Source organism: Sceloporus occidentalis, unplaced genomic scaffold, assembly GCF_023333645.1.
Source record: "Sceloporus occidentalis isolate IW3139 unplaced genomic scaffold, rSceOcc1.0.p SCAF_24, whole genome shotgun sequence".
Classification (NCBI taxonomy): Eukaryota; Metazoa; Chordata; class Lepidosauria; order Squamata; family Phrynosomatidae; genus Sceloporus; species Sceloporus occidentalis.
In genome coordinates, this window is record NW_028317004.1 from 5103405 (window position 1) to 5129385 (window position 25981).

General features: G+C 41.4%; 1 protein-coding gene across 1 annotated transcript in view; it reads left to right on the forward strand.

Annotated features, from left to right (window-relative positions):
* Nucleotides 1-25981, forward strand: part of LOC149300542 (17-beta-hydroxysteroid dehydrogenase type 3-like) — a 54539-nt gene that overhangs the window by 3212 nt on the left and 25346 nt on the right. Inside the window, exons 2-8 of the mRNA XM_089485032.1 lie at nucleotides 4745-4791; nucleotides 7721-7796; nucleotides 8308-8415; nucleotides 9152-9219; nucleotides 11110-11145; nucleotides 24268-24302; nucleotides 24553-24634. Of these exons, the coding sequence (XP_089341158.1) occupies nucleotides 4745-4791; nucleotides 7721-7796; nucleotides 8308-8415; nucleotides 9152-9219; nucleotides 11110-11145; nucleotides 24268-24302; nucleotides 24553-24634 (452 nt within the window). The remainder of the gene's footprint in view (nucleotides 1-4744; nucleotides 4792-7720; nucleotides 7797-8307; nucleotides 8416-9151; nucleotides 9220-11109; nucleotides 11146-24267; nucleotides 24303-24552; nucleotides 24635-25981) is intronic.

Consider the following 25981-nt stretch of genomic DNA (forward strand, 5'->3'; position numbering starts at 1 on the left):
GATTGGCATTTCTTCTCATATGGCAATAATTATAATTTCTCTTCTTTCTTTCATGTATTCATACTGTCACTCTTTTTTTTCTTAAAAACGTCACTCCAGCTGTTGACAGGCAGTAAAAAGAAGTCTGTTTTGTATGCAATGCAGGATTTTTTCTTAATTATTCTCTTTGTAAAAGTGTGTGTGTTTTCCTTAAGATGGAAAGAACTGAACGTTACACAATTAAAGAAATACAGAGCACGCATCAATGAGAAAATCTTCCACACTTAGGTGATGTTTATGAGTACTGGGACTAGAGTGAGTGTTGTCATGTCATTGTCATGGGGTATAGCATGGCTAGGAGGACACAGAAATCTCTTCCGTTATTGTTACTCTTGAAAAACAGTCTGGACCACCATCAAAAATGTTCAGGCTCAATATCAACATAGGAACCAGACCGCCACCTTGTTAAAATATGCCCAATTCCTTTCAAGGTCCCCATGCTAAAGAAGTACAGTGTATGGGTATTTAATATATGGATACAGGGAGCATACACTTGTGTGGGACTGTGGGAGCACCTTCAGAGCCTGGGTCCCATACAACTCATGGTTTTACCCCTAATGGCATCCTGAAAATAATATTCTGAAATGAAAAGGATTTATACACTTTGTACATTCAATAGCTTCATCAAATTATCTGACAACCAGAGATATGTCTGCATGTACAGTTGGACTGCTACAGGCTATGACCACTTGGAGGGATTATCAAAGGAACCAGGTCACCCTATCTTGCTGTCACTTGTGTAGAAAAGGCTTTGTGTAGGTTTCCCACTTGATCACTGATATCCCATGCAAACTAAGTTAACACACATTAATCTCAACAACACAAGTAAAGCTATGTATAGCCTTCTTCTGCAACCCTTAGCACCAAGTACTATGCTATTTTAAGCTTTCAGTATGACTAAAGATACGGCCACTCAAAAATCTAAAACATCTTGAGTGACTGCTGTCAATTTACACATTTTAGGTTACAAAAACAAAAAGTTTCAATGTTCTGTTAAATGTACCTTGCATTGTAATATATGATCTATGAGTTACTTCCCTTTACTCTGAATATAAGCTACATTTTAATTTATAAAGATTGTTTTGTGCCATTAGTACAGAACTTCCCTTCAGTTTTGCTTCTGGATATTATCTAGCAACAAGATTTTAGTAGCAGGAAGAAGTGTAGGAAATTAAGAAATGAAGGGGAAATAAATATTGCTCTTCGGTCTGTGTAACGATAGTGGATTTTTCTTACTGATTCTTCCTGTGAATGACAAGAATTAAAAAAAAAACACAGACCGAAATAGAGAGCATATGGAATCAGATCTATTTGTCCCACTAAACCGAACATGACAGCTATCAACTTGGGAGGTGAATATATGCTTGTTCATACTATGCAGTCAGGTAGTAGGAACCTCTGTCCCCCACATGGTGTGAAGTATGGATTTATGAATGTGTGTTCTCTTGTGATTGTGGCCCTAATAAGCTCTGTGTAAATATAACATGCTATTTGGGTGGTATTATCACTCAGGTTGCTAAATGTCAGACAGCATAACTGCAATTACTTAACAGCAGATCACAGACTGTTAATATGTGGGATAATAAAAAAAGGTTTAACTATAGGAAAAGTACAAAAATCCCCATTGCTCAAAAAACAAATAAGCAGTGCAAATAAATGGAGTAAAACATGTCACAGTGACCAGGACAGTAGAAGCAGAAGAACAGGACAATACTCTTTCCTATGGTAAAACTGTTAGCCTGACCTTATTTAAGGTCATATATGTCCTTATATGGATTCACATGTACTCCCGGTATGTCATTTGTTACTTTTGTCTTTAATTCCACTTCATATAGCCATTTTCTCTAAGTGAATGGTATCCTGGAAGTGTTGTTCTTTTTTTCCACTCTTCCTAATTTTACCCAATTACAAGGTTTTTTTTTCTCTCCTGATCTTCTTACCTTTAAGTCCCCATCTGTTAAGAATAATCTACCGCAAACTATTGTAGTGTCCTGGTAGCAGCTTCCAAATGTTTCCAATAATAGTCCTTTAGAATTAGACTGTGAATATAGTTACAAGTTAAATCATTGAGAGAAAAAAATCAGGATGATCAGCAGTCATTAAATCATATTACAGTTGGTTCCAGACTATAAGACCCTTGGAATCTGCTCATTGGACTGAAGCTGATGAGAAAAAAAAGAACTGGATTCTGGATCAAACCCTGACGGTTCCTATAATGCCTCTCTTCTACATCTTGCTCTGTTTTTTCAACCCTTTGTTTCAGTAAAAATATGGATTATTCTAAAGTGTCATTCTTTAACTTTTGGTATTTTTATTTTGGTCTGATGAATACACGTGAAACATAACATTACAGGATTATTTTCCAGAAAATAATGTGATAGGTACCTTTATAAATCATTAACGTATAGTAAAATATATATATTTGGATACACTAGATATCTACGATATATATATAGACATTAGTATTAAGGGGATGGACATTCTGTATTGGACAAGGTTGACATTATTTTTATAAAATATCCTTAGAATCAAAATATTTTCAATCAGATGGCTCCCTGGTGTCAGAATAGACGGTCTGGTTCTTACAGAATTATTGGAACTTGGAAAATATTCATCCAAACACTTCACGTTTTGATTATGTTTCCAATCTTAAAAGAGGTAGGTGGGATATCTGGTTAGGTATCAAAAGTAACCCTTTGATATGCCCCAAAATATACTTTTTTATATTCAGTAAAAAAGTATTGTTCATAAAAAATTCTTTAACTTTCTTAGATGTGTGGCTTAAGAGTCTACTTAAAATTTGGTCTTCTCCTGGACCTTTTCCCAGGAAGACTTTCTTTTCAGTAATGGGAGACAAAAGGCTTGCATGCTATGCCAATTTCTCTATTGATTTAGTTTATTCTTAAGCTGTTTTGCATCATTCTTAAATGTGGTTTGTGCCAATTATTTTGTGAGAGGAATTCAGAGATTTTACCATTTTCCACAAATAAGAACATCATGTTTTAACCAATGCACATGTTACTCAACATCTTGAATGATAGGGAAAATGCTCAAACGATTTTGAGCATTTTCCGGTACTGGTATAAACAATGCGAATCATGAATGTCATGTGTGTGTTTTAGTTGCAATGTACTCATCTATTTACTTGTATAATTAATCACATTGGCAGTGTCTTTATAGTTGGATGGGATATTCATTCCTTTATTAAACTCAGGAAAAACTTCCTACCACAGAGAGAAGCTGCAGCTCCCCTTCCTCTTCATGGTCGAACATCTCATGACGCTTGTTGGCTGCTTAAAACCAATCAGAGGCAGGAAAGTTATCCGATTGAAATCAATTGGAATGTTTTCCACACATTTATACAAGGGTCTTGTTAGACCCTCCTAGAGCTGACTGGCGGTAAGTACGTCCTGTTTCAGACGATGTGTTTGGGCAAACTCACATATCCTGCATGGCAAATGCATATGGGAGGATTCTGCAGAATCCCCCCATGCATTTGTAAGGGGGACATCCAGTGGTATATTTACCTTTGGGGCTGACTTAGGTCACCACCCCCAGTCACCGCTGCCTCTGTGATCGGATCCTCTGTACATTAAAATCTACTGTAGTCTATTGAGGCCTTGCGGAGCCGGCACAACCTTCATAGCGTAAATAGGTCAGGTGGGGAGATAAAAGATCTCCATTGTAACCAGCTCATTGTTCGGCAGGATACTGGGGCACTTGATTGCCTGAGAGAGCAATATACCCCCTGGTTTCAGACCTATGACCTGGGCCTAGCCGGAATGCATCACTGGGGACATCACAAAAGTTTAAAGGGACTTTTAGGCTATCATATGCTTAAAAATCTAGATTTGGAATTGTCACTTTGCGGTTTTCTTGTTCCAACTTGTTTTGATGGATAACAGGAACCATTCAAATTAAGTCAGTTAAAACTCTCACTGTCTTTTTATTATGGAACGTTAACAAAGGCAAGTTTTTAGAATGGCAAAGTCAGCTGTACATCGTGTATAGTTAAAATTCAAAATTAAGAGTGATACACTTTAACCTAAGAACTTCTAAAGGGTGATTACTGAAGAAATGGAAAAGGTAGGTGGTGATTATGTGGTGATTAAAAACATCAATAACAATAAAAGTATTTTACTACTTGAAATGCTGAAAACCTGTTTTTTATTTGAAAACTATAATTAACATTGCCTTCTGGAACATTTCAACTATAATATATTTACTTGTGTTTTAGACAATTCTAAACAAAGCAGATATTTTTGGAAACCTGTTCACAACCGAGATGGTCTTGTACATTCATAAATGTTTTTAAACCAAATTTGTTTTTACAAAAACCTAGACTTAGTACATGTGACATAATACAACATGAAAATAAAAGAATATCATTATATATATTCCATTATTTCCAGTAGATATGTTGCTTAAATACGGTTAAGGAAGTTGTGATTGCTTCAGAACTATGGACAGCTGCCGAACAATGAAGATTGCACCAAGTTCTTTACACTCATGTAATGCATAGTGAAATAAAAATATGAATATGTTATGATTGATTACGTACCATGATAATTTAATGATCCTAAAGTAACACTGGATTAGAAACTGTTGCCTGTACATGAGTACATATATCCATATATTCCACACTACATAATGTGGTTATGATGATTATATTATAATAAAAAAACAATATATTTTGGTTTTTCAGTTGTCACTGGAGCTGGAGATGGCATTGGTAAAGCATATGCAGTCGAGGTAAGGGAAATATAAGCGAACATAATTTTGTCTTTCCAAAATAATCATTTATCACCCTTGAGTAATTTTCTTTGAAAAATTCAGTTATGTAATTTTTTGATAATACTTATGTTTCTTTTAATTACTTTGGATGGACTTTGTTTTAGAAATAATAATCACACAATTTAAAGGAGCCAATAAGATTTGCTCTTCAAAGACAATGAAAGGTCCTGATTAGCATAATTATTGTGTGGTTGCACAACATTTAGTATAGCTTCCATTATGATTTTATTGATTTCTATTTGTATTCAGGCATTATGGTTTATTATATGTTCCACTTCTTATCATGTCTTATTTTTATCATATCTTGATGTCAGATTACACATTGTAGTTGGGACATCCTATGTATTCTGGTCCATAGATCTTCCATTTCCATACTGATAGTAAGAGGAGGCAAAACCTGGCCAGTGGAAGTAGCATCAGTCGATAGGGTTGGATTAGCCAATGTTGGCTGGAAATAACAAGCAAGTTAACTATACTTTTTACAGTGTGATCTTTTATTGTCCAGGAGAAATTCACTTGGATTGGTTTTCCATAACACACAGAAACAGACTGGGGATGAAATGCTGTATCTCGGCTTCTCTGACTCCTATGGCCGCTGCTGTTGAAGAGAGGGGGAATCCTGACATAACTTTAATCCTTGTTTTCTTCACAAGCAGAGAGCCATGTAGCTTTCAGTCTTAATGACTGCAGCATGTCACTAAAAAGGAGCTTATTACTGGTTAATACTCATATGACAGAAAGGAAGCTTCCTCTGCAACTACTGATCATACTCCAGAAATGGAATCTGTCTGACATTTTTGACCCATTGTTAATCAGACCCTGTGGCCCACCTATCATTTTCAACACCGCTGCAAATTGATGGTTTAGTGCATTGTTACCTTAATGATTTACCAGGCCTGGGGCAAGAAACAAACCCTTAGGAAGGGATCCGTGGGGATCACATTAATGGTCTCTGCAGATCTGAGATAAGTTTATTGCTGGAAAATGACATCATCCCTGGAGAAAAAATGCACATGAGGGAGAGCAGTAAGCAGTGGCATTGCACCCCCCCCCCCAATGTTTAGGGCCTGAAGAGGAAGACCTGCTGGCCCCTACCAAAGAGCCGCCCTGATTCAGTAAATAAACTCACCCCATGGAGGTGAAATGTAAGCATCCGAGGCTTGTGCCTCTAAAAGTTGAACAAAGATTCACCTGCACCTGCAAAAAGTCCAATGTATAGCACATTCCCTGGTACCAAAAAGTTTAAATGGAATATGACTTATAAAAAGTGTTTTATTTGCCATTAGCCGAGTGCAAACTCTTCACAGTGATTCACTTGTTATCATTCCTTTCATAGTTCTTAAGCAGTCTTACAGGAACAGATTAGTGGTAGGAGCCTTACATGGTGTAAAGGCTGTCTTCTCAGTCTGAGCTCACTTGGCAAACCTGGGGCTTTATTGGCATGTGTTTTAGGTCTAGGTCAAATATTTCTTTGCTTACATAAATGTACTGATGCACTGAGCTAAAGTACACGATAGTAAAATGTCACTAAGGCACAAATTAAAAATACATGTTCTGAGTGATTGTTTGGGTTACCTATGTAACATTATGTTGTTATGTATAAAATTAGGTAAATATTGTACACACATATACAACATATATTGGATAATATAATGCTTTTTTAAATTAAATGCCAATAAAATTGTTTACCAAACATCTGTATAGTTGGCAGGGGGGTACCCGGGGCGGATCATATATACGTGGTACCCCCACTTTAAAATGTAAAAACACCTACAAAAAATGTAATGTTTGCAAGAATATTGATTGTAAAAATTTGTAAACTGTATGACTGATGGACAACTGGAAAAAAATAGAAATACAAAAAATAAAACACATAAACGAAGTTTAAATAAATAACTGAACAGGTAAAATGGCTTTTTTATAATAACAAACCACGCAAACAGTGGTACAGCATAACTCCCATCACTATATACTGAGCTAGACATTGATGGTGATACAGTATAACTCCCATCAAAATATATGAAGCAAGACATTGACATGGTACAGCAACACTCCTATTACTATATACTGGAGTCAGACACAGAAAATGGTACAGCATAACCCACATCACACTCTAACTCAGGCTTTCTCACAGTCTGACAATGCCGCCCTACCTTTCCTGTCTCCCAGTCTCCTTTTCGGCAGCTCTCCTTCTTCCTCCTCTACTTCTGTCTTTGTTTTCTGAATAAACGCAGTGTGCATGGCTTCAGTGCCAGGTGGAAAGGATATAACATCATCAGAAGCCAGCGAACATCACAAGGCACCAGGATACATAGGTCTGTATGAACAGACCTCCCACTCCCTTGATATTGGGCCGGTTAGAGGGAGATCCCAGCTCCTCTATTGGTGGACAGTATAATCTGTCTCTGAAGAGGCTGGCCCTGGTGCCACCCCCCTGATAAGTGTCACAGAGGGAAGCCTGCCACCCTCACCCCCCACATATTGTTGGTACTTCCTTTCTGGGCCATATTGTGCTGACCTCCCATTAAACACCAATTCAATAGTAACCCATTCCTACTTGTTTTGTCTCAAGTAGCCAATGTGGAGAAGAACACACTGCTGCTAAATATATTTCCCCTGTGTTTGTTACAGAAGTCATTGGGAATTCAATTGAACACACATAAGGTATGGCCCCAATAAGGCTAAACTATGCTTAGGCTGACAAATCATAATTAATCATCGAAGCAGTAGTCATTACAGCAGGAAAAAATAGGGCAGACTAGATGTGCTGAATAGTTTTTATCTGCCGTCAAAGTCTATGTTTCTACGCATGTTAATTAAAATGCATTTATTATTCTGACCAATAATGTGTTATCTCAAGAATATTAAAGCAGAAATATTTTTCTAGCTTGCCAATCGTGGCATGAATATTGTGATGATCAGCCGAACTCTTGAAAAAATGCAAAGAGTTGCCAAGGAAATTGGTAAGATTTTACCACACATATTACTTTGTGGATATGTTATAAGTAAGATGAAAGATATGCATTTTATTGAAAGATTGAAAAAATCACAACCATCAATTTATATTAATGGATTTGCCATGCAGTTAGTCAAGGGGGAGCAAGGGTCTCTGATATCTTCTGACCATTAGTATTAGCCCCATCTCTCCTATAACTATACTTTTATATATATAATAACACACAGTAAAACATACTTTCCATTTGTATTATATTTTACCCCTGGTGATTTAGTCAAGTTTTGGTAGTTGCCTCTGCACAGAATGATTCTCTTTCTTCAGCTACATGCAACATATGACATCATAGCCTGGTGTCCAGGGTCAACAGACATGGGGTGGTCGGATATCTGATGTCCACAATTGGCCTTGCTGTCTAAATTTGGTGGCACCTGGTCACTTTCGGTTGAATTCTGTGGTGTTGTATTATAATGTCTTTATGATCATGAGATGCTTTGTGATTTTATTTATATATTAAACAGAACAGTCTACAGGAAGACATGTCAAGATCATACAAGCTGACTTCACAAACAATAACATTTATGAACACATTAATGAAAATCTAAAAGGTCTGGAGGTTGGAATTCTGGGTAAGGTGTGATTTGGGGAACTTTTACCATATTTTACTTAACACCAAAACATATGCTACATTATAACCAATATTTACTTGTAAAAAAAGATTGTGAGAATTCTCATAATGCAATTCTGAGTCATTGTATTGATGCACTGCCCTCCAAATAGTAAATATATTTTGAAAGGAAATCTCAAAATGCCCTGGGACAATAAAAGTCTACATCCAGGAGACTTAAGGCAATATGTCATAGACTACCTGAGTCTGCCACTCTTGACTTAAGCGGTAGTGTATCCTCAGATCGAAACAGGTCTTTTAATGCAGTTTTTGTGTGACATCATAGTCTCTTTTCTTAGGAAGTGTTTAGTTGATCTCTCCCGAATGTCATTATTAAAACCAGTATGATAGTTATGAAGATGTGATCAGTAGCATCTCCAGGAAATGTATTTTGGGTCAGACAGAGGGCACCATACAAAAATGGGGAGCGCGTTCATAAGCTTCGATGGAAGGGATACCAATGGTTTCATAAAGGACCACTGCCACAAGTGGGAAAATCACTGGTGGAATGTTAATACCCACACCAGCTGTCAGGAGGCAGCCACCATGCAGGTAACAGGGCAATACTCACTCTTTTATGATCATTTCCAGATATTACTTTTATATAATGTTAATTGTATAATTTGTTAGCTATAGGTTTGTAAAGGCAAAATAATTCTGTGGTATACTTAAATATGAGTTTGTTACCTTTCATTCAGTTAACAATGTTGGAATGCTTCATAACCCTGACCCATGCCGTTTTCTTAGTGGACCGGACAATGACAAGGTAGGCGATTCAGAGATATATCAGTCTGTAGTTTTAAATATAACTTTAGATAATACATATTTTACAAGCTATGTAAAATGGGATGCTCATCTTTCTAATTTTAATGTAACAATTACAGGAAAACTCCAGTGTCACAGGCAGCCTCTCGAACAGTGAATGCATATGTACTGGTTATAAGTACTTTGGAAAGCCCTGATACCAACTGTACAGGGCTACATGTGGTGGGGATAGGAAGAGGTCAGGTGAAGGTCACCAATGTTGTATTAGGTAGGGTTTATAAACTCAAATGTTACATACAAAACAAAGCTTATGCAACAAGAAAGTTCTGGTTGCGCTTGCGCAATTTCTTGCTTGTGTATCGCAACTGGCTCTCTCTGAGCAAAAGGCGGGAAATATATATATATATATACATACATATATATATATATACAAAGTCCAATAGTATACTACTGCACAGCAACCAATTTCTTGCAGACTGGTGCTTGGTAGCCCAGCAGAGTAACTGTCTGCGCTGTCTGAGCATAATTAAGGTCTCCCGCCATGTCAAGGCACACTCTCAATTATTAATGTGTAGGGGGAGGTGCAATTAAATCTCCTCCCCATTAACCCCTGGACAGCAAGCTGCAACCAGACTGATGAGGAGCCAACAACCTCAAATATGTGCAAACAGGGAAAATAAAAAATGTCGGTGCGCTAAGCTAGTCTTAGGCTCAAATAATACAAATGTATAATACGAGGCCTACCAAACAGGTGTAAGCATGCTATTATACATTTGTATCCAAAATATTTGGTTTTACGTGTTTTTATTTCAAGTTATTAGTTTATCCATTACAACCACATGTATGTTTTCTCATGAGCATCCATTTAACCTGCAACAAAAATATATAAAATACTTACTTTAGTGAGAAGCAGCAACTCCCTTGACTGGCTAGTTAAATTCTTGAATTGAATGGGAGCAGTTTCTGGGCATGAACATGGGGGTCTCATTAGATCTCTCTGGAATGCTCATTGAGCCAGCACTGGAGCTGACTGTTGGTAAGTACGGTATATCAAGCGTCAGAAGATGTGTTTGGCCAGCAAAGCAAATAGCGGGGCGGTGGGCAGAGGCGTAACAAGAAACCACTGGGCCCTGGTGTGAAAAATTGCCCGCTTACACAATCAAACATCCATGCTCATACAAACACACACATACACATCCATGCTCACACAAACATACAAGTACACATCCATGCTCATACAAACACACACGTACACATCCATGCTCACACAAACACACACGTACACATCCATGCTCACACAAACATACAAGTACACATCCATGCTGACACAAACACACAATACACATCTATGCTCACACACACACAAGTCCACATCCATGCCACATTTACCGCAGGGTCACGTGATGTTACATGACCCCAATACGCACCTGTCTCCCCGTGCCGGTTCAAAATAGTTTAGAAAGGGCCCTTCTGACCTGGATTGGTACGGTCGAGGTCGGAAAGGCCCTTTCAAAGCTATTTTGAACCTGCAAGGGGAGACAGGAAGAAGGGGTCGCACCGGGCCTCTTAGAGGCCTCTGTAGTTACGCCAGTGGCAGAGTGGTGAGCTCATATTCATTAAAGTACATATGATGGCTTGCGTGTTCCTTTAAAAGTAATTTTCTATTACATTTAGATGTCATGCACACAACTCTTCTTCTCATATAATAGACAGTGCAGTTTCTGATTTGCCAGAAAATAAAATCTGTATAGTTTAAAACAGCACATGCAATACCCATCCTGAAATTACATATCCTTGTAGTAACATATAGAGCATGCTTTTTGACCATCAAACAGCTAAAAGATCAACTTTTATCAAGTGATAACCTTATTTGTTTTTCTTTAACTTCCAGAATCTGATTAATTGCAACATCACGTCAACTGTGAAGGTATGCCATAGTTAATTTCGTGGTTATCTGCTTGAAATTATTACATAGAACACTGGCATCATTTAATATACTGATTTGTACTTTAAACCTTGATGACTGTCTATCTGAACACCGTGGTTTATTTACCTGTAGCGCTGCTCTAGTTCTGACCCAGGGCGGCGTCCCAGCCATCATCTTTATACAGGGCACCGGGGTATGACACCATGTTCTGTGCCTTTAAGGCATGCAGTGTCTTTTAATGCATTCTCTTTAGTGTAAATGGGCCAGCTGGGGAGATCAGATATTTCTTCTATAACTGGCCCATTGAACAGCAGTACACTGGGGAGCCTGATCACCCAGGAGGTGAACTGCCACCATAGCCATCAGCAGATGCATTTTACCTGCAGATAGCCTAGAGTAATTTGAGCTTTAGGGATCATTTGTGCATCGGATACTTTTTGGTTCTCCGTTTATGGGATTTCTGTGTAGTCCCTTTTGGTAAATGTGTGTCGGACAGCAATGGATGGTGCACATTGGGTGTGCTATCTGCCAAGTATGTTTTGAGCCAGTACATTACTAGGGCATACAAATTGTCATTTGAAACACAATAAAATAGGTTTGGCAGACAATTCCTTTCATGAAAAATAAACAGCAACAATATTCCTTTGAAAATGTATTTTTGTAAAGGCAACAGCAAGAAAGCAGTACAACAAATTCCTTATGCATTTTGTGCTTGTAATTATATGATTAGGCACTTGGTACAAGCACATAAGCCATTTCAGAGAGGCCAGAATAATGCAGATATATTCCTGGAGAAAGAGAGGTGCAGAAATCCTTCTGTTTCTCAGTGAAAGTGTTTTCATTATTGTGGCCTCTCTATGCCCTCCTGCCATTTTGCCGAAGTTCACCGGAGGACCATGTCCACAGAGAAGCGGACGAAGAAAGAAGAACAAGAAGATGCAAGAAAAGAAGCTGACCTACAGGGCAAGGAGACACTAACAAGGGATTGGTTGGTGGAGAAGGTAGGATCAGAGCAAGTGCTAGTGAGAGTGTGAGAGAGCGTTAAAGAAACAGGATTTCAAATGAAAATTCGGAGTTCTCAGCTTCGGCTTAATTCGTGGGGGATCCCTCCTCGTTTTCATACGAATTAATGAAATTGACAAATTTCTTTAAAATTGAGTGCATCTGAATGCACAAGTCTGTTGTTGATGATGTGTTTACAGATCTTTCTAATGATGGAAAGCAAATGTACTTTAACTTAATTTATTACAATGATTTCTTTTTCAAATAAGGGATTACATTTAAAAAAAAATAGTGAGGTCATGCTGACATAACGTGAACAGATTATAGGCATCTCCAGAGAGCATTCCTAGTCAAGATTATTTCTTTCAAATTGATGTTTGATTTAGAACAAAAATATGTTGACTTTTTTACCAGATACACAGAATGTTTTCAGTTACATTAATGCCAACATTCAAATATGCTTCATGTTGATGCCTAATTAAATGTAACTACCTTGTTTTATAAAGTAAGTAAGTAACAGGGGATATAGCTGTATTAATCCAAGACAAGATGGAGTCTTCAGTGCAAGGTACTACTTTCTATTAGGGTAACAGCAAATCCTTAAGCATTAGACTTGTGCATTCGTCTTCGGGCGAACATGAAAACGAGCACGAAGAGGCCGTTTTTTTGTTCGTTCCGAAGGAACGTAGAACAGAATACAGTGCCGGCAAACCGTAGGCGAAGACGAAGACTCACAATCACGAAGAATCGAAGATTCTTCGTGATCGTCTTCTTTTTTGCCGCGCAACCGCCAAAATTTCAAACAGGAGTGAGCTGATCCTCGTCTGTCCAATCAGCTCACTCTTGTGACGTAACGCTAAGGGTCTCGTCCAATGCCTGTGCTGCTGTTTTTTGAATTCTGAAGGCGCCTTTATAAGACCAGAGCTTGCCTGAGAGATCCATTCATTTTTCGCTGTGACTGCTTTGGCAACACTGCTGTGCTGCATCCGAGCGTTACAGAGAGAGATTGTTCTGTTCTGTGTGAGACTGGTAAGCCTTAGCCTGCCATTTCTCACTGTGTACTTCATCCTCACTTCAGTGCTACTTAATTAATATATTTAATAATAATAATTTGATTAATTTAATTTTTTTAAAATTAATTTGTCATCAACTTTAGTGTAAGTGCTGTTGAGTTGACAGTGCACCCAGTGCCTCAGTGGCACTGGGGTGCCCTTGCCCTGGGCTGGCACTAGTGCCTATTGCCTGTCCTGCTTAAATAAATTAAATAGAATTTATAAATTACAATTTAATAGAATCTATAATTTAATAGTTCATTATAATATTATATATATATATATATATTTGTCAGTCATATATATATATATATACTATAGTATACTAGTGTAGAGTGTACTGTAGACATTCATCTACTAGTGTCTAATTTAAAATCAGTAATATTAATTAATATAATTAATAATTGAATTCATTATAAAATTATATATATATTTGTCAGTTATAGTTAGTAATAGTATACTAGTGTAGAGTGTACTGTAGACATTCAGAACATCTACTAGTGTCTAATCTAAAATCAGTAATATCAATAATTCTCTAATTCTTTCTTATCTTAATAGTTAATTAAATTAGCTATAAATAAAAGTAATAATATTAATTAATTACTACTAGCGTATAGTTCAGCTAATCTTATTAGTACTGGTGCTGCAGCTCTATAGTTTGTGCTTTCTTTTAGCAACAGTAAGAGACCAAGTCAATTTTTCTTAATTAATCTTTCATTTTATTTCATTTGTTTTGCTCACCTCAGTCCATCAGTGAAGTGAACTTGTTGGGCTAGTGAGTGCAGCCGCATAAGTGCTGTGTTTTTTTTTGATCAGCAAGCAGTGACGTTAACTGTTTTGCAAAGATTTTCTCATTTATTTTACATTTTATTTCAATTTTATTAAAAGTACCCTTAGTGTTTTGCTCACCTCAGTCCATCAGTGAAGTGAACTTGTTGGGCTAGTGAGTGCAGCAAGCAGTGAAGATAACTGTTTTGCTGTGACATTTTATTTTATTTCTAATTCTTTTCAAGAAAAATTGACTGTGACGAGCTGTACTAAGCAAAGCTTCAAGCTACTAGCTGTAGTACTAAAATAATTCTAATCTTCTTTAATCTTAATCTATAATATATTATAAATAATAATATTCTAATTCATAATCTATAATATAAGTAATTCTAATTCTAAATTCTAATTCATAATCTATATTCTTCTATCTATAATACATAATATATAAGTAAATTAGTTCTAATCTATTAATATTATATAACTTAATATTAATTAATAAATCATATACTGAATCTGATTTAACCTCACTTTAGCTTAGTGGGTTTGAGAGCGTCTGCCTAGAGGTAGACTTATAGTAAGGAAATATAGCTTTAGGCTAGCATAGTGGTAGGCTAAGCTCTTAGGTCCGTGTAAATTCAAATTAAAAATAAAATACTGCTAGTTATTAAATAGTTAATCTTGAGTTAATAATTTCAATAACTTTAGGATTTTGGCAGATTGCACACAGCACAGTGCAGTAGTGCATAGTTTTACTTTTTAAGCAGTAGCACTGAAGAGAACTTCCTCTAATTTTTTTGTCTTTAATTCGTTTTTCCTTTTTTTTATTTTTATTTTTTTATTTTTTTTTTTATAGTTTTTTAAACACTACACTACACTACACTACACTACACTACACACACAACACAAAATTTGAAATGGATCCTCCTTTTGGGACTAAGGAGGGACAAGCTCCATCTACCACCACCAGCACCACCACCAGCTCTAAGATGCAGCCTTTGCGTCAGTCTAGTCGGCCAAGTAGGCCAAGCTCTCGCTTATCATTTGGGGAAGCATTGCTTGAAGGATCATCAAGTAAAGGAAAGGCACCAAAAGCAGGCAGTAGTAGTGCGGCTAGGCCCACAAGCTCTATGGTTTTTTACGGAAAGCCTAAAGCACCAGAAGCACGTTCAAAGTTAAAGGGTAGCACAAGTAGTACCAGCCCAGTGACTAAAAAGAAGTGCCTTTTGCCCCAAGCAGCATCTTCCCCATCCACCAGCAGCATGCAAGGTACCAAGCAGAGCCAAATTAGCAGCAAGACTCAGAGGGGTCCCAAACCAAAGCGATCTCATTCCTTTGTAGGGAAAACCACCACCACCACCACCCCCGCCTCTACCACCACTAGTGCTGCGCCTACTGTTCCCACTGGTACCGCCACGCCATGTCCTCCTAGTACCTCTAGCAAGCCACCAAGTCCTTACAAAATTTTTGTAAAGACAGTTAGAGAGAGGGCTACACATAGTGGAACTCCACCTAGCGAGGTAGCAGAGGAGCCTGAGACTGAGAGGCCAAGTGCAGAGTCTATTCTTCCTGCTCGCACTACTACTAGTCACGAGTCTCACGACGATATCAGTCTTAGCTCCAGCCTAGCAGGAATTCCATTTGATCTGGCTAATGAAGAGCTAGACTATGAGCCAGAGGAAGTAGAGGAGATGAGTGGTCAGGAATCAGATTCCTCAGGGAGCAGTGTCCAAATGACTAGTGCACAATTTTCCCCTGAGCCTCCACCTTCTCCGCTACGATCATCACCATCACCACCACCAGCAGCAGCAGCAAAACCTAGCAAATCTAAAGCAATTAGCAGTCCCACTATGGCCAGTACTGTTACCACCAGTCCCACCACCACTAGTTCTGCCTCTGTTCATCCACCCCGAGCAGTAAGAGCAGCACCCAAGGCACACTCCAAGGCTATGCGCGCCCCAATTTGGGAGCACTTTGAAAATGTTGAAGAAGGGCGCTATGGAAAGTGCAAACATTGTGGGAAGCTAATAAGCAGAGGGAAAGTGTCTGGCCATTTTACCAGTGCTAGCATGAAGCATCACCTCAGCACTCAACACAACGCTGTGCTATTGGGGAAAGATGCAGAGGTAAAACTTAGTGCAGGCAGCATAGCTGGTGGCCGTGGAAAAACCCCAACAGCTTCTTCTTCTGAGCCAATAGCAGCAGCAGCAGCAGCAGCAGCAACTAGTGCTGGCAGCCAGAGACCAAGGCAGGTTGGAGCACTGCATGCCCAGCCCAGCATGCCTTTCTTTCTTTGACAGCACACTGGTGGCAGCCCGGTGTGTCTAAGGAAGTTGCTGCAGCAGGCTACCGATCATTCCTTCTCCATGCAGAAGTGATGGATGAAAAGCACACTTCCCAAAATATTCTGCATGCGATTAGGAAAATGTTTAGCCTTTGGGTGGGAGCAGAGGCGGGCACCAATGTTGAAGTTGGTTTTGTGGTAACTGACGGAGGTGCCAATATGGTGAAAGCGCTGCGAGATGGTCATATTGTTGGTGTGCGCTGTGCAGCCCACATCATCCATCTTGTAGTGAAGGCAGCAATGTCAGAAGGAACTAATGTGGCAGCAGTAGTTCTGTCCCGCTGCAGAAAGATCGCTGGGCACTTTCACCATAGTGTTAAGGCTAGCCAACTTTTGAGGGAAGAGCAGGCGAGGTCAGGTCTTCCCGTACACTGCCTACGTCAGGATGTCAGTACACGGTGGAACTCCACGTTAGACATGCTAGAGAGGATTTTGGAGCAGCAGAGGGCAATCCATAATCTTGCCTCAGAGCACAATATTGGGATTACCTCTCCATTGAATAGGGAGGATTGGACAGTGATCGCCCAGCTAGTGGCAGTCCTTAAACCATTCAGGGATGCCACAGAAAATTTAAGCTCAAACACTGCCAGTCTGGCCCAGGTAATCCCTGTGTTCTCCCATCTAGGCAGCAAGATGGATGTGTTCCTTGGAAACCGTGAGGCTGTTCAAGGTGGCACTCTACATCCTGACGTAGCAGCCATAGTCAGGAAGCTGAAGGATCTGCTAAAAGTACACCTTCGCAAGCGAATGGAAGAGAGTCCCGAAATGATGCTAGCGTGCCTTTGTGATCCAAGAATTAAGGGAAAGCTAGCTTTGAAATTCAATGTTCTCAGTAGCTACCGGGAGCAATTGGTCAACAAGGTGCGTGACTGGCAGCGTAAAATGGGAATGCTGTCCGAGGAGGGTGAGGTGCAGGAGGAGGAAGAGATGATGTGGTCTGCTACCCCTAGCAGCAGCATCAGCAGCAGTGCCACAAGCAGCACAACACAGCTGAGTGGAGCAGCTGCGTTTTGGGAAGAGGCACTTGGCAGTATAGTTGGACCATCTGACAGAGCTAGCAGCAGAAAGGAGAGTAGTGCTGCTGAAATGGTCAAACTTTACCTCTGTGAAGTTCCTTCTGCTCCTAATGTTGATCCTCTTAGCTACTGGGATGAAAAGAAGAGTGTGTGGCCTGCACTCTCATGGGTTGCGCAGCAGCTTCTATCATGTCCGCCAACCACTGTTCAAAGTGAGCGCGTGTTTTCTATGACTGGAAACATACTGAGTCCACAGCGCTCACGCATGGCACCTCATCTGATGGAGCAGATTGCCTTTCTTAAATTCAATCTGCCCAAATTGGGTTACCCAGCTCTTAGCTTGGAAAGTTAAATTTTTTCTCTCTAATGTTTAAGGTAGTTTCTCCCCCTGGTTGCACTTGCTGCGGTGTGGCAATGCCTGCTACCTCCGCTGGTGTAGCCAATTTACGCTAGGGCCTAGTGTCTGAGCTCTGTAAGTCCGCTCCCAAACGCCTAGGACTGACAGTCTTTGGATGCTTTGCCCTGGGGTGAAACAGGTGAGTGGGTCGTCAATTGCCCACTCATTCACCTTTTTCCGTTTCCAACGCTGCTGCTGGTGGTGGTGCCAGTATCTTTTGCCAGTTCGCTTCCTGGCTGAAATCATGCCTCAGATGTCCCTAATGGAAAGGGTAGTTTCTCCCCCCTGGTTGCACTTGCTGCGGTGTGGCAACGCCTGCTACCTCCGCCGGTGTAGCTAGCTTATGCTAGGGCCTTCTGTCTGAGTTCTGTAGGTCTGCTCCCAAACGCCAAGGACTGACAGTGCTTGGATGCTTTGCCCTGGGGTGAAACAGGTGAGCGGGTCGTCAATTGCCCACTCATTCGCCTTTCCCAATTCTGCTGCTGCTGGTGGTGGTGCCAGTGTCTCTCTTCAATGCCAGTTCGCTTCCTGGCTAGTGTCATGCCTCGAATGTCCCTGATGGTAAGGGTAGTTTCTCCCCCCTGGTTGCACTTGCTGCGGTGTGGCAACGCCTGCTACCTCCGCCGGTGTAGCCAGCTTACGCTAGGGCCTTGTGTCTGAGTTCTGTAGGTCTGCTCCCAAACGCCAAGGACTGACAGTGCTTGGATGCTTTGCCCTGGGGTGAAACAGGTGAGCGGGTCGTCAATTGCCCACTCATTCGCCTTTCCCAATTCTGCTGCTGCTGGTGGTGGTGCCAGTGTCTCTCTTCAATGCCAGTTCGCTTCCTGGCTAGTGTCATGCCTCGAATGTCCCTGATGGTAAGGGTAGTTTCTCCCCCCTGGTTGCACTTGTTGCGGTGTGGCAACGCCTGCTACCTCCGCCGGTGTAGCCAGCTTACGCTAGGGCCTTGTGTCTGAGTTCTGGAAGTCCGCTCCCAAACGCCAAGGACTGACAGTTTTTGGATGCTTTGCCCTGGGGTGAAACAGGTGAGCGGGTCGTCAATTGCCCACTCATTCGCCTTTTCCAATGCTGCTGCTGCTGCTGCTGGTGGTGGTGCCAGTGTCTCTTCTCTGCCAGTTCGCTTCCTGGCTAGTGTCATGCCTCAAATGTCCCTTATGGTAAGGGCAGTTTCTCCCCCCTGGTTGCACTTGCTGCGGTGTGGCAACGCCTGCTACCTCCGCCAATGTAGCCAGCTTACGCTAGGGCCTTGTGTCTGAGCTCTGGAAGTCCGCTCCCAAACGCCAAGGACTGACAGTGTTTGGATGCTTTGCTCTGGGGTGAAACAGGTGAGTGGGTCGCCAATTGCCCACTCATTCGCCTTTCCCAATTCTGCTGCTGCTGCTGGTGGTGGTGCCAGTGTCTCTTCGATGCCAGTTCGCTTCCTGGCTAGTGTCATGAATCAAATGTCCCTAATGGTAAGGGCAGTTTCTCCCCCCTGGCTGCCTCTGTCTGCGGTGTGGCAACGCCTGCTACCTCCGCCGGAGTGGCCAGCTTACGCTAGGGCCTTGTGTCTGAGCTCTGGAAGTCTGCTGCCAAACGTCTAAGACTGACAGTGTTTGGGTGCTTTGCCCTGGGGTGAAACAGGTGAGTGGGTCGCCAATTGCCCACTCATTCGCCTTTTCAATGCTGCTGCTGGTGGTGGTGCCAGCATCTCTTCTCTGCCAGTTCGCTTCCTGGCTAGAGTCATGCCCAAAATGTCCCTAATGGTAAGGGCAGTTTCTCCCCCCTGGCTGCCTCTGTTTGCGGTGTGGCAACGCCTGCTACCTCCGCCGGAGTGGCCAGCTTACGCTAGGGCCTTGTGTCTGAGCTCTGGAAGTCTGCTGCCAAACGTCTAAGACTGACAGTGTTTGGGTGCTTTGCCCTGGGGTGAAACAGGTGAGTGGGTCGCCAATTGCCCACTCATTCGCCTTTTCAATGCTGCTGCTGGTGGTGGTGCCAGCATCTCTTCTCTGCCAGTTCGCTTCCTGGCTAGTGTCATGCCTCAAATGTCCCTAATTGTAAGGGCAGTTTCTCCCCCCTGGCTGCCTCTGTCTGCGGTGTGGCAACGCCTGCTACCTCCGCCGGAGTGGCCAGCTTACGCTAGGGCCTTGTGTCTGAGCTCTGGAAGTCTGCTGCCAAACGTCTAAGACTGACAGTGTTTGGGTGCTTTGCCCTGGGGTGAAACAGGTGAGCGGGTCGCCAATTGCCCTCTCATTCGCCTTTCCAATTTTTCAATGCTGCTGGTGGTGGTGGTGGTGGTGGTGGTGCCAGCATCTCTTCTCTGCCAGTTCGCTTCCTGGCTAGAGTCATGCCCAAAATGTCCCTAATTGTAAGGGCAGTTTCTCCCCCCTGGCTGCCTCTGTCTGCGGTGTGGCAACGCCTGCTACTTCCGCCGGAGTGGCCAGCTTACGCTAGGGCCTTGTGTCTGAGCTCTGGAAGTCTGCTGCCAAACGTCTAAGACTGACAGTGTTTGGGTGCTTTGCCCTGGGGTGAAACAGGTGAGTGGGTCGCCAATTGCCCACTCATTCGCCTTTTCAATGCTGCTGCTGGTGGTGGTGCCAGCATCTCTTCTCTGCCAGTTCGCTTCCTGGCTAGTGTCATGCCTCAAATGTCCCTAATTGTAAGGGCAGTTTCTCCCCCCTGGCTGCCTCTGTCTGCGGTGTGGCAACGCCTGCTACCTCCGCCGGAGTGGCCAGCTTACGCTAGGGCCTTGTGTCTGAGCTCTGGAAGTCTGCTGCCAAACGTCTAAGACTGACAGTGTTTGGGTGCTTTGCCCTGGGGTGAAACAGGTGAGTGGGTCGCCAATTGCCCACTCATTCGCCTTTTCAATGCTGCTGCTGGTGGTGGTGCCAGCATCTCTTCTCTGCCAGTTCGCTTCCTGGCTAGTGTCATGCCTCAAATGTCCCTAATTGTAAGGGCAGTTTCTCCCCCCTGGCTGCCTCTGTCTGCGGTGTGGCAACGCCTGCTACCTCCGCCGGAGTGGCCAGCTTACGCTAGGGCCTTGTGTCTGAGCTCTGGAAGTCTGCTGCCAAACGTCTAAGACTGACAGTGTTTGGGTGCTTTGCCCTGGGGTGAAACAGGTGAGTGGGTCGCCAATTGCCCACTCATTCGCCTTTTCAATGCTGCTGCTGGTGGTGGTGCCAGCATCTCTTCTCTGCCAGTTCGCTTCCTGGCTAGAGTCATGCCCAAAATGTCCCTAATGGTAAGGGCAGTTTCTCCCCCCTGGCTGCCTCTGTTTGCGGTGTGGCAACGCCTGCTACCTCCGCCGGAGTGGCCAGCTTACGCTAGGGCCTTGTGTCTGAGCTCTGGAAGTCTGCTGCCAAACGTCTAAGACTGACAGTGTTTGGGTGCTTTGCCCTGGGGTGAAACAGGTGAGCGGGTCGCCAATTGCCCACTCATTTGCCTTTCCCATTTCCTTTTCCATTTCATTATTTTCCTTCTGATACACAACCAACCAAACATAACACACACAATAACACATATAACACATATAACACACAGTGACATCACACATAACACACATACACACACACTTACAATGCACAAAACACAAGGACCTTTTCCTTGTTATTTGCCCTGGCCTTCACTCACTAATAGCATTACATTAACACTATAACTCACACTTCACCCTATAACATTTTTCCATCCACATACCTGCCAACAGACCCAACTTTTTCAGGGACAGTCCTGCTTTTTTCCAGTCCTGTCCCATCTAATTTAGCTAAACTAGGTATGCAAAATGCAAATACACATAGGTAGTTATAGCTCGGTAGGTAACGCTACTATAAACATTTAATAAATATAATCAAGTACTAAATAATAAATCTAACTTTAAAATACATTTAAATAAACCCCTATTTTTTTTTTAAAAAAAACATTAAAATTAAATTATTATTATTTAGACATAATCCATCTTTAACCAAACCAGTGCACTGCTACTAATCTTAAACATAACCGTACATTAACCCTAAGCTATTTTTTAGTTCTTGTCCAACATTTTTCCATCAGCATACCTGCCAACACACCCAAGATTTTGGTGGACAGTCCTGCTATTTTCCAGTCCTGTCCAATAAGTAAGTTGGGTTGTTGCAAAGTATGCCATTGTAAATAGGTAGCAAATGTTAGGCATGTAAAGTGGTCCAAAATCAATTTAAAAATGTAAAATATTCCCTATTCTTTTATTAAACATCTATGGACAGTACACCTCGGTATGTGTGTGCAACTCTATTGGTCGTTTCGGCAGGGGGCTCGCCTGCCATCAACGAATGAAGTGCATTCTGCAGTTCTGCAATTCACTCGTTGATGCCAGACCAGCCCCCTGCCGAAACGACCAATAGAGCTGCACACACGTACCTTCACGGCAGCTGCTGCTGCTGTGATGTGTTATTAACCCCGTATTAACCCCTGCTAGGCAACCAGGAGGAAAACGAAGATTAAACGAGCACGAAGAATGTCCGCGAATATTCGCCCGAAGAGAAGACAGGAACGGGCGAATATTCGCGGAATACGAAGATTTTTTTTTCCCCGAAGACGAGCACGAAGACGAACACGAAGAGCCCCCTGGTGCCCAAGTCTATTAAGCATCACATATATTTTCTGAACCCCAGAGGTCTCTTCTTCAGATGAGTTCCGAGTGCTTTAAAGACATTTCACTGTGATATTTTTATGCTCGCATTTGTTGCAAATGAACACAAACCAAATGTAATACTAGATAGGCTTTATGGTGATCACAGAAATATTGAGTGGATTCTGTAACTACCAATGCCTATGCAGGGACAGAAAGTTGTTAATCCCCCCCCCCCAATTTTTTGGCAAATGGATGTTTGTCATTTGAATACTGCACAAAACTACACTTGGATTTAACAGACACAAAATCCTAGGTGTCACATTTATCTGTATCGATAGCCTGATGTCTTGCACTTCAAATGGACTAGTAAAAACAAACAAGCTGCAAACTGGTATACATAAATCATTGCATTTTACATTTTTGATAGCAGATAGCAAATATACATATATATATACATTTATCATATATACCCTTTCTAAGCTTGTTTAAGTCTCATGACGTGTCAGGCACGTCATAGGTCGTTAAGTGACCGTTTTGCATGACATGCCTGACCCGGCAATTGACGTTAAGGGGTTAATAAAAAAATGAAAACAAAAAATAGAATTGTATTGCTTCTCATTATAAGGTATGTGAAGTTTAGGATCTCACTCTGTCTCACTTTCTTTCATGCAAAATGAGTGAAGAGAAGAAAAACCTTAATCGGTATTTGGTGTGACCACTGCTTTTAAAATTGATTTGTCATTTTGCCATTTTTGTTAGAAAAAGTTTGTACGAAAAGCAGTGCACAAGTCTAATATATATATATACATATATATATATATATATATATATACACTGTATATATATATCTATTTACAGTATCTCACAAAAGTGAGTACACCCCTCACGTTTGTGTAAATAAAATCTTTATGTAGCATAACAATTCTTTTTTCAGATCCTCAGAGAGTTGTTTGCCATGAGGTGCCATGTTGAACTTCCAGTGACCAGTATAGGAGAGTGTGAGAGCGATAACACTAAATTTAACACACCTGCTCCCCGTTCACACCTGAGACCTTGTAACACTAACGAGTCACATGACACTGAGGAGGAGAAATGGCTAATTAGGACCAATTTGGGCATTTCCACTAAGAGGTGTGCTCACTTTTGTTGCCAAGGTTTAGATATTAATGGCTGTGTGTTGAGTTATTTTGAGGGAACAGCAAATTTACACTGTTATACAGGCTGTACACTCACTACTTTACATTGTAGCAGAGTGTCATTTCTTCAGTGTTGTCATCGGGGGAGGGCTGGCAGCCTAAGGCCTGGGGGGCAAGTCAAGTGAAGTGGCTCCGCCCCCTCACACTCACCTTTCACCCCTCACGCTGCTCCCATCACTATGCGGCCATCAGACTGCTGGAAAACTTATCTAAACGGCCGCTGGGTACTGATGCCACCGGCCGGAGCTACTTTAATCCTTTTTTTTATTTATTTACTATGCCGGATCGGCTTGCCATATTAAAAATAAATAAAGTATTAAAGTAGCGCCGGCCGGCAGCATCAGCACCCAGCGGCCGTTTAGATTCGATTTCCAACAATCTGATGGCCGCATAGTGATGGAAACAGCGTGAGGGGTGAAAGGTGAGTGCGAGGGGGCGGAGCTTTCACGCCTCACGCTGCTCCCATCAGTATGCGGCCATCAGATTGTTGGAAATCGAATCTAAATGGTCACTGGGTGCTGATGCTGCCGGCCGGCGCTGCTTTAATACTATTTTTTTTTTTCATTTAATAGCCGATCTGGCTTGCCATATTAAATTTTTTAAAAAAAGTATTAAAGTAGCGCCGGCCGGCGGCATCAGCACCCAGCGGCCATTTAGATTAGATTTCGGGCGGCCTGGGGGGCAATTGCCCCCCGGCCCAGCCCGCCCCTGGTATGTATATTATTGTAGGAATAATTACATATTTCTGTTTTTTTATATCTTTAGATGACAAGAATTATTTTAAAGCAAATGGAAGAGCGGTAAGGTGTTTGATGCATTAATGCAACAATGCACTAATTGTTATTGTAATTGTACTTAAAAAAAATAAACTGCTAAAGAATCTTGAAAGTTAGCAGTGCCATTTTATCCATCAGACACTGGTAGCCTCCTAAGCTCTAATGATAAAAAGACTTGTGTTTGTTTTGCATGTATGTATTTGTGCATATGCATGTGTAAATTAATTTACTGGGGAAGACTGATCTTGATAAACATTAGCCTGTTTTATTTCAGGAAGAAAGGTCTTATTTTGAACATATCTTCCGCTTTTGGCCGTTTTCCATGTCCACTCTATGCTATATATTCTGCTTCTAAAGTAAGTGTTGTCTTATTTAAGTAGTAGTAATAATAATAATAATATATTGTTATTATATCACATATTTTTCACAGCTTTTATAATTCGATGACAGGCCAATGCATAAAATAAGTGACCAGGAAGAGTAAGTTTAACCTCTTGATGACAATTTCCGGTCCGGGCACGTCACGGAAAAACATGTCGTTAACGACAAATGACGTGCCAGGACCGTCATTTGTTAAAACGGGTAAAAAAAAAAATCGATCCGTCATCGATTTTTTTACCCAAACGGCGTTGCTGTAATGCCTCGACCTCGAGGCATTCAGCAACGCCATGATCGGAATCAGGGGCCATGTCTGGCCCCTCCCCGGGGCATCAACATCCGCCATACAATGTATGGCGGCGGACGCCCGTTTTAAAAGCGTTTAGGAGGCGATCAACGATCACCTCCTAAACTTAAACACTTACCTCTTGATGGACTGTGACCGCTCCGGAGAGCGGTCACAGCCGCAGCTGCCGGTGATCTTCGCCATCAGCAAGATGGCGGCGGCCCGGGAAAAAAAATAATAAAGATGAAAAGGTTCGCTAGACGGTCTCCAGACCCTCTAGAGAACTCTGGCTCCACTTGCAGGTTGTATACAGGTACTGCATTCAACCATGCAAGTCAATGGAGCCCAGCTTTCTAATCACAGTGTGATTAGAAAAAATAAATTAAAAATAAAATAAAATTAATAATAATTAGAAAAAAAATAGTAAAAAAACAGTAAAATGTAAAAATAATTTCCCTCTGATGTCACTATCAGGGGAACCTTCAAGTTGAAGAAAAATGTTAAAAATGTCTTAAAAAAGGCAAAAAAAATTTAAAATATATATATAAAAAATATATTTTGTGAGCAAGTCCTAAAATTAGCACATTAGCTTAAAACAATTCTCGCATGGAAAGAGTTAAAATACTGGCATATTAAATGCCCATGGGGTGTCTACTTGTGCGATTTGATGGGGTAAATTGAATTGGCCGGATTCAACAATGTCCCAATTAACACGGGGGGGAAGGATGGCCACACATCTAATTTCCAATTAGAAAAATGCACACGTACCAAATGTGGCCTTCTAGTTCCCCCCAAAAATGACTGTACTCAGGAGATGTTGCTGAACACATATTGGGGTGTCGTGTGACAGCGGCATATACCAGGAGCTGTAAATTCACATAAAGTAGGTGTGTGTGGGAAAAATACACACACAAAAATACTACTGCAAACTTTGAAAAAATGCTGGTGGTAGAATGTGTGCATGCAAAGAGTTAAAATACCAGCATTTAAAATACCCTATGGTGTCTAGTTTTCAAAAATATATGGTTTTGTTGGGCAC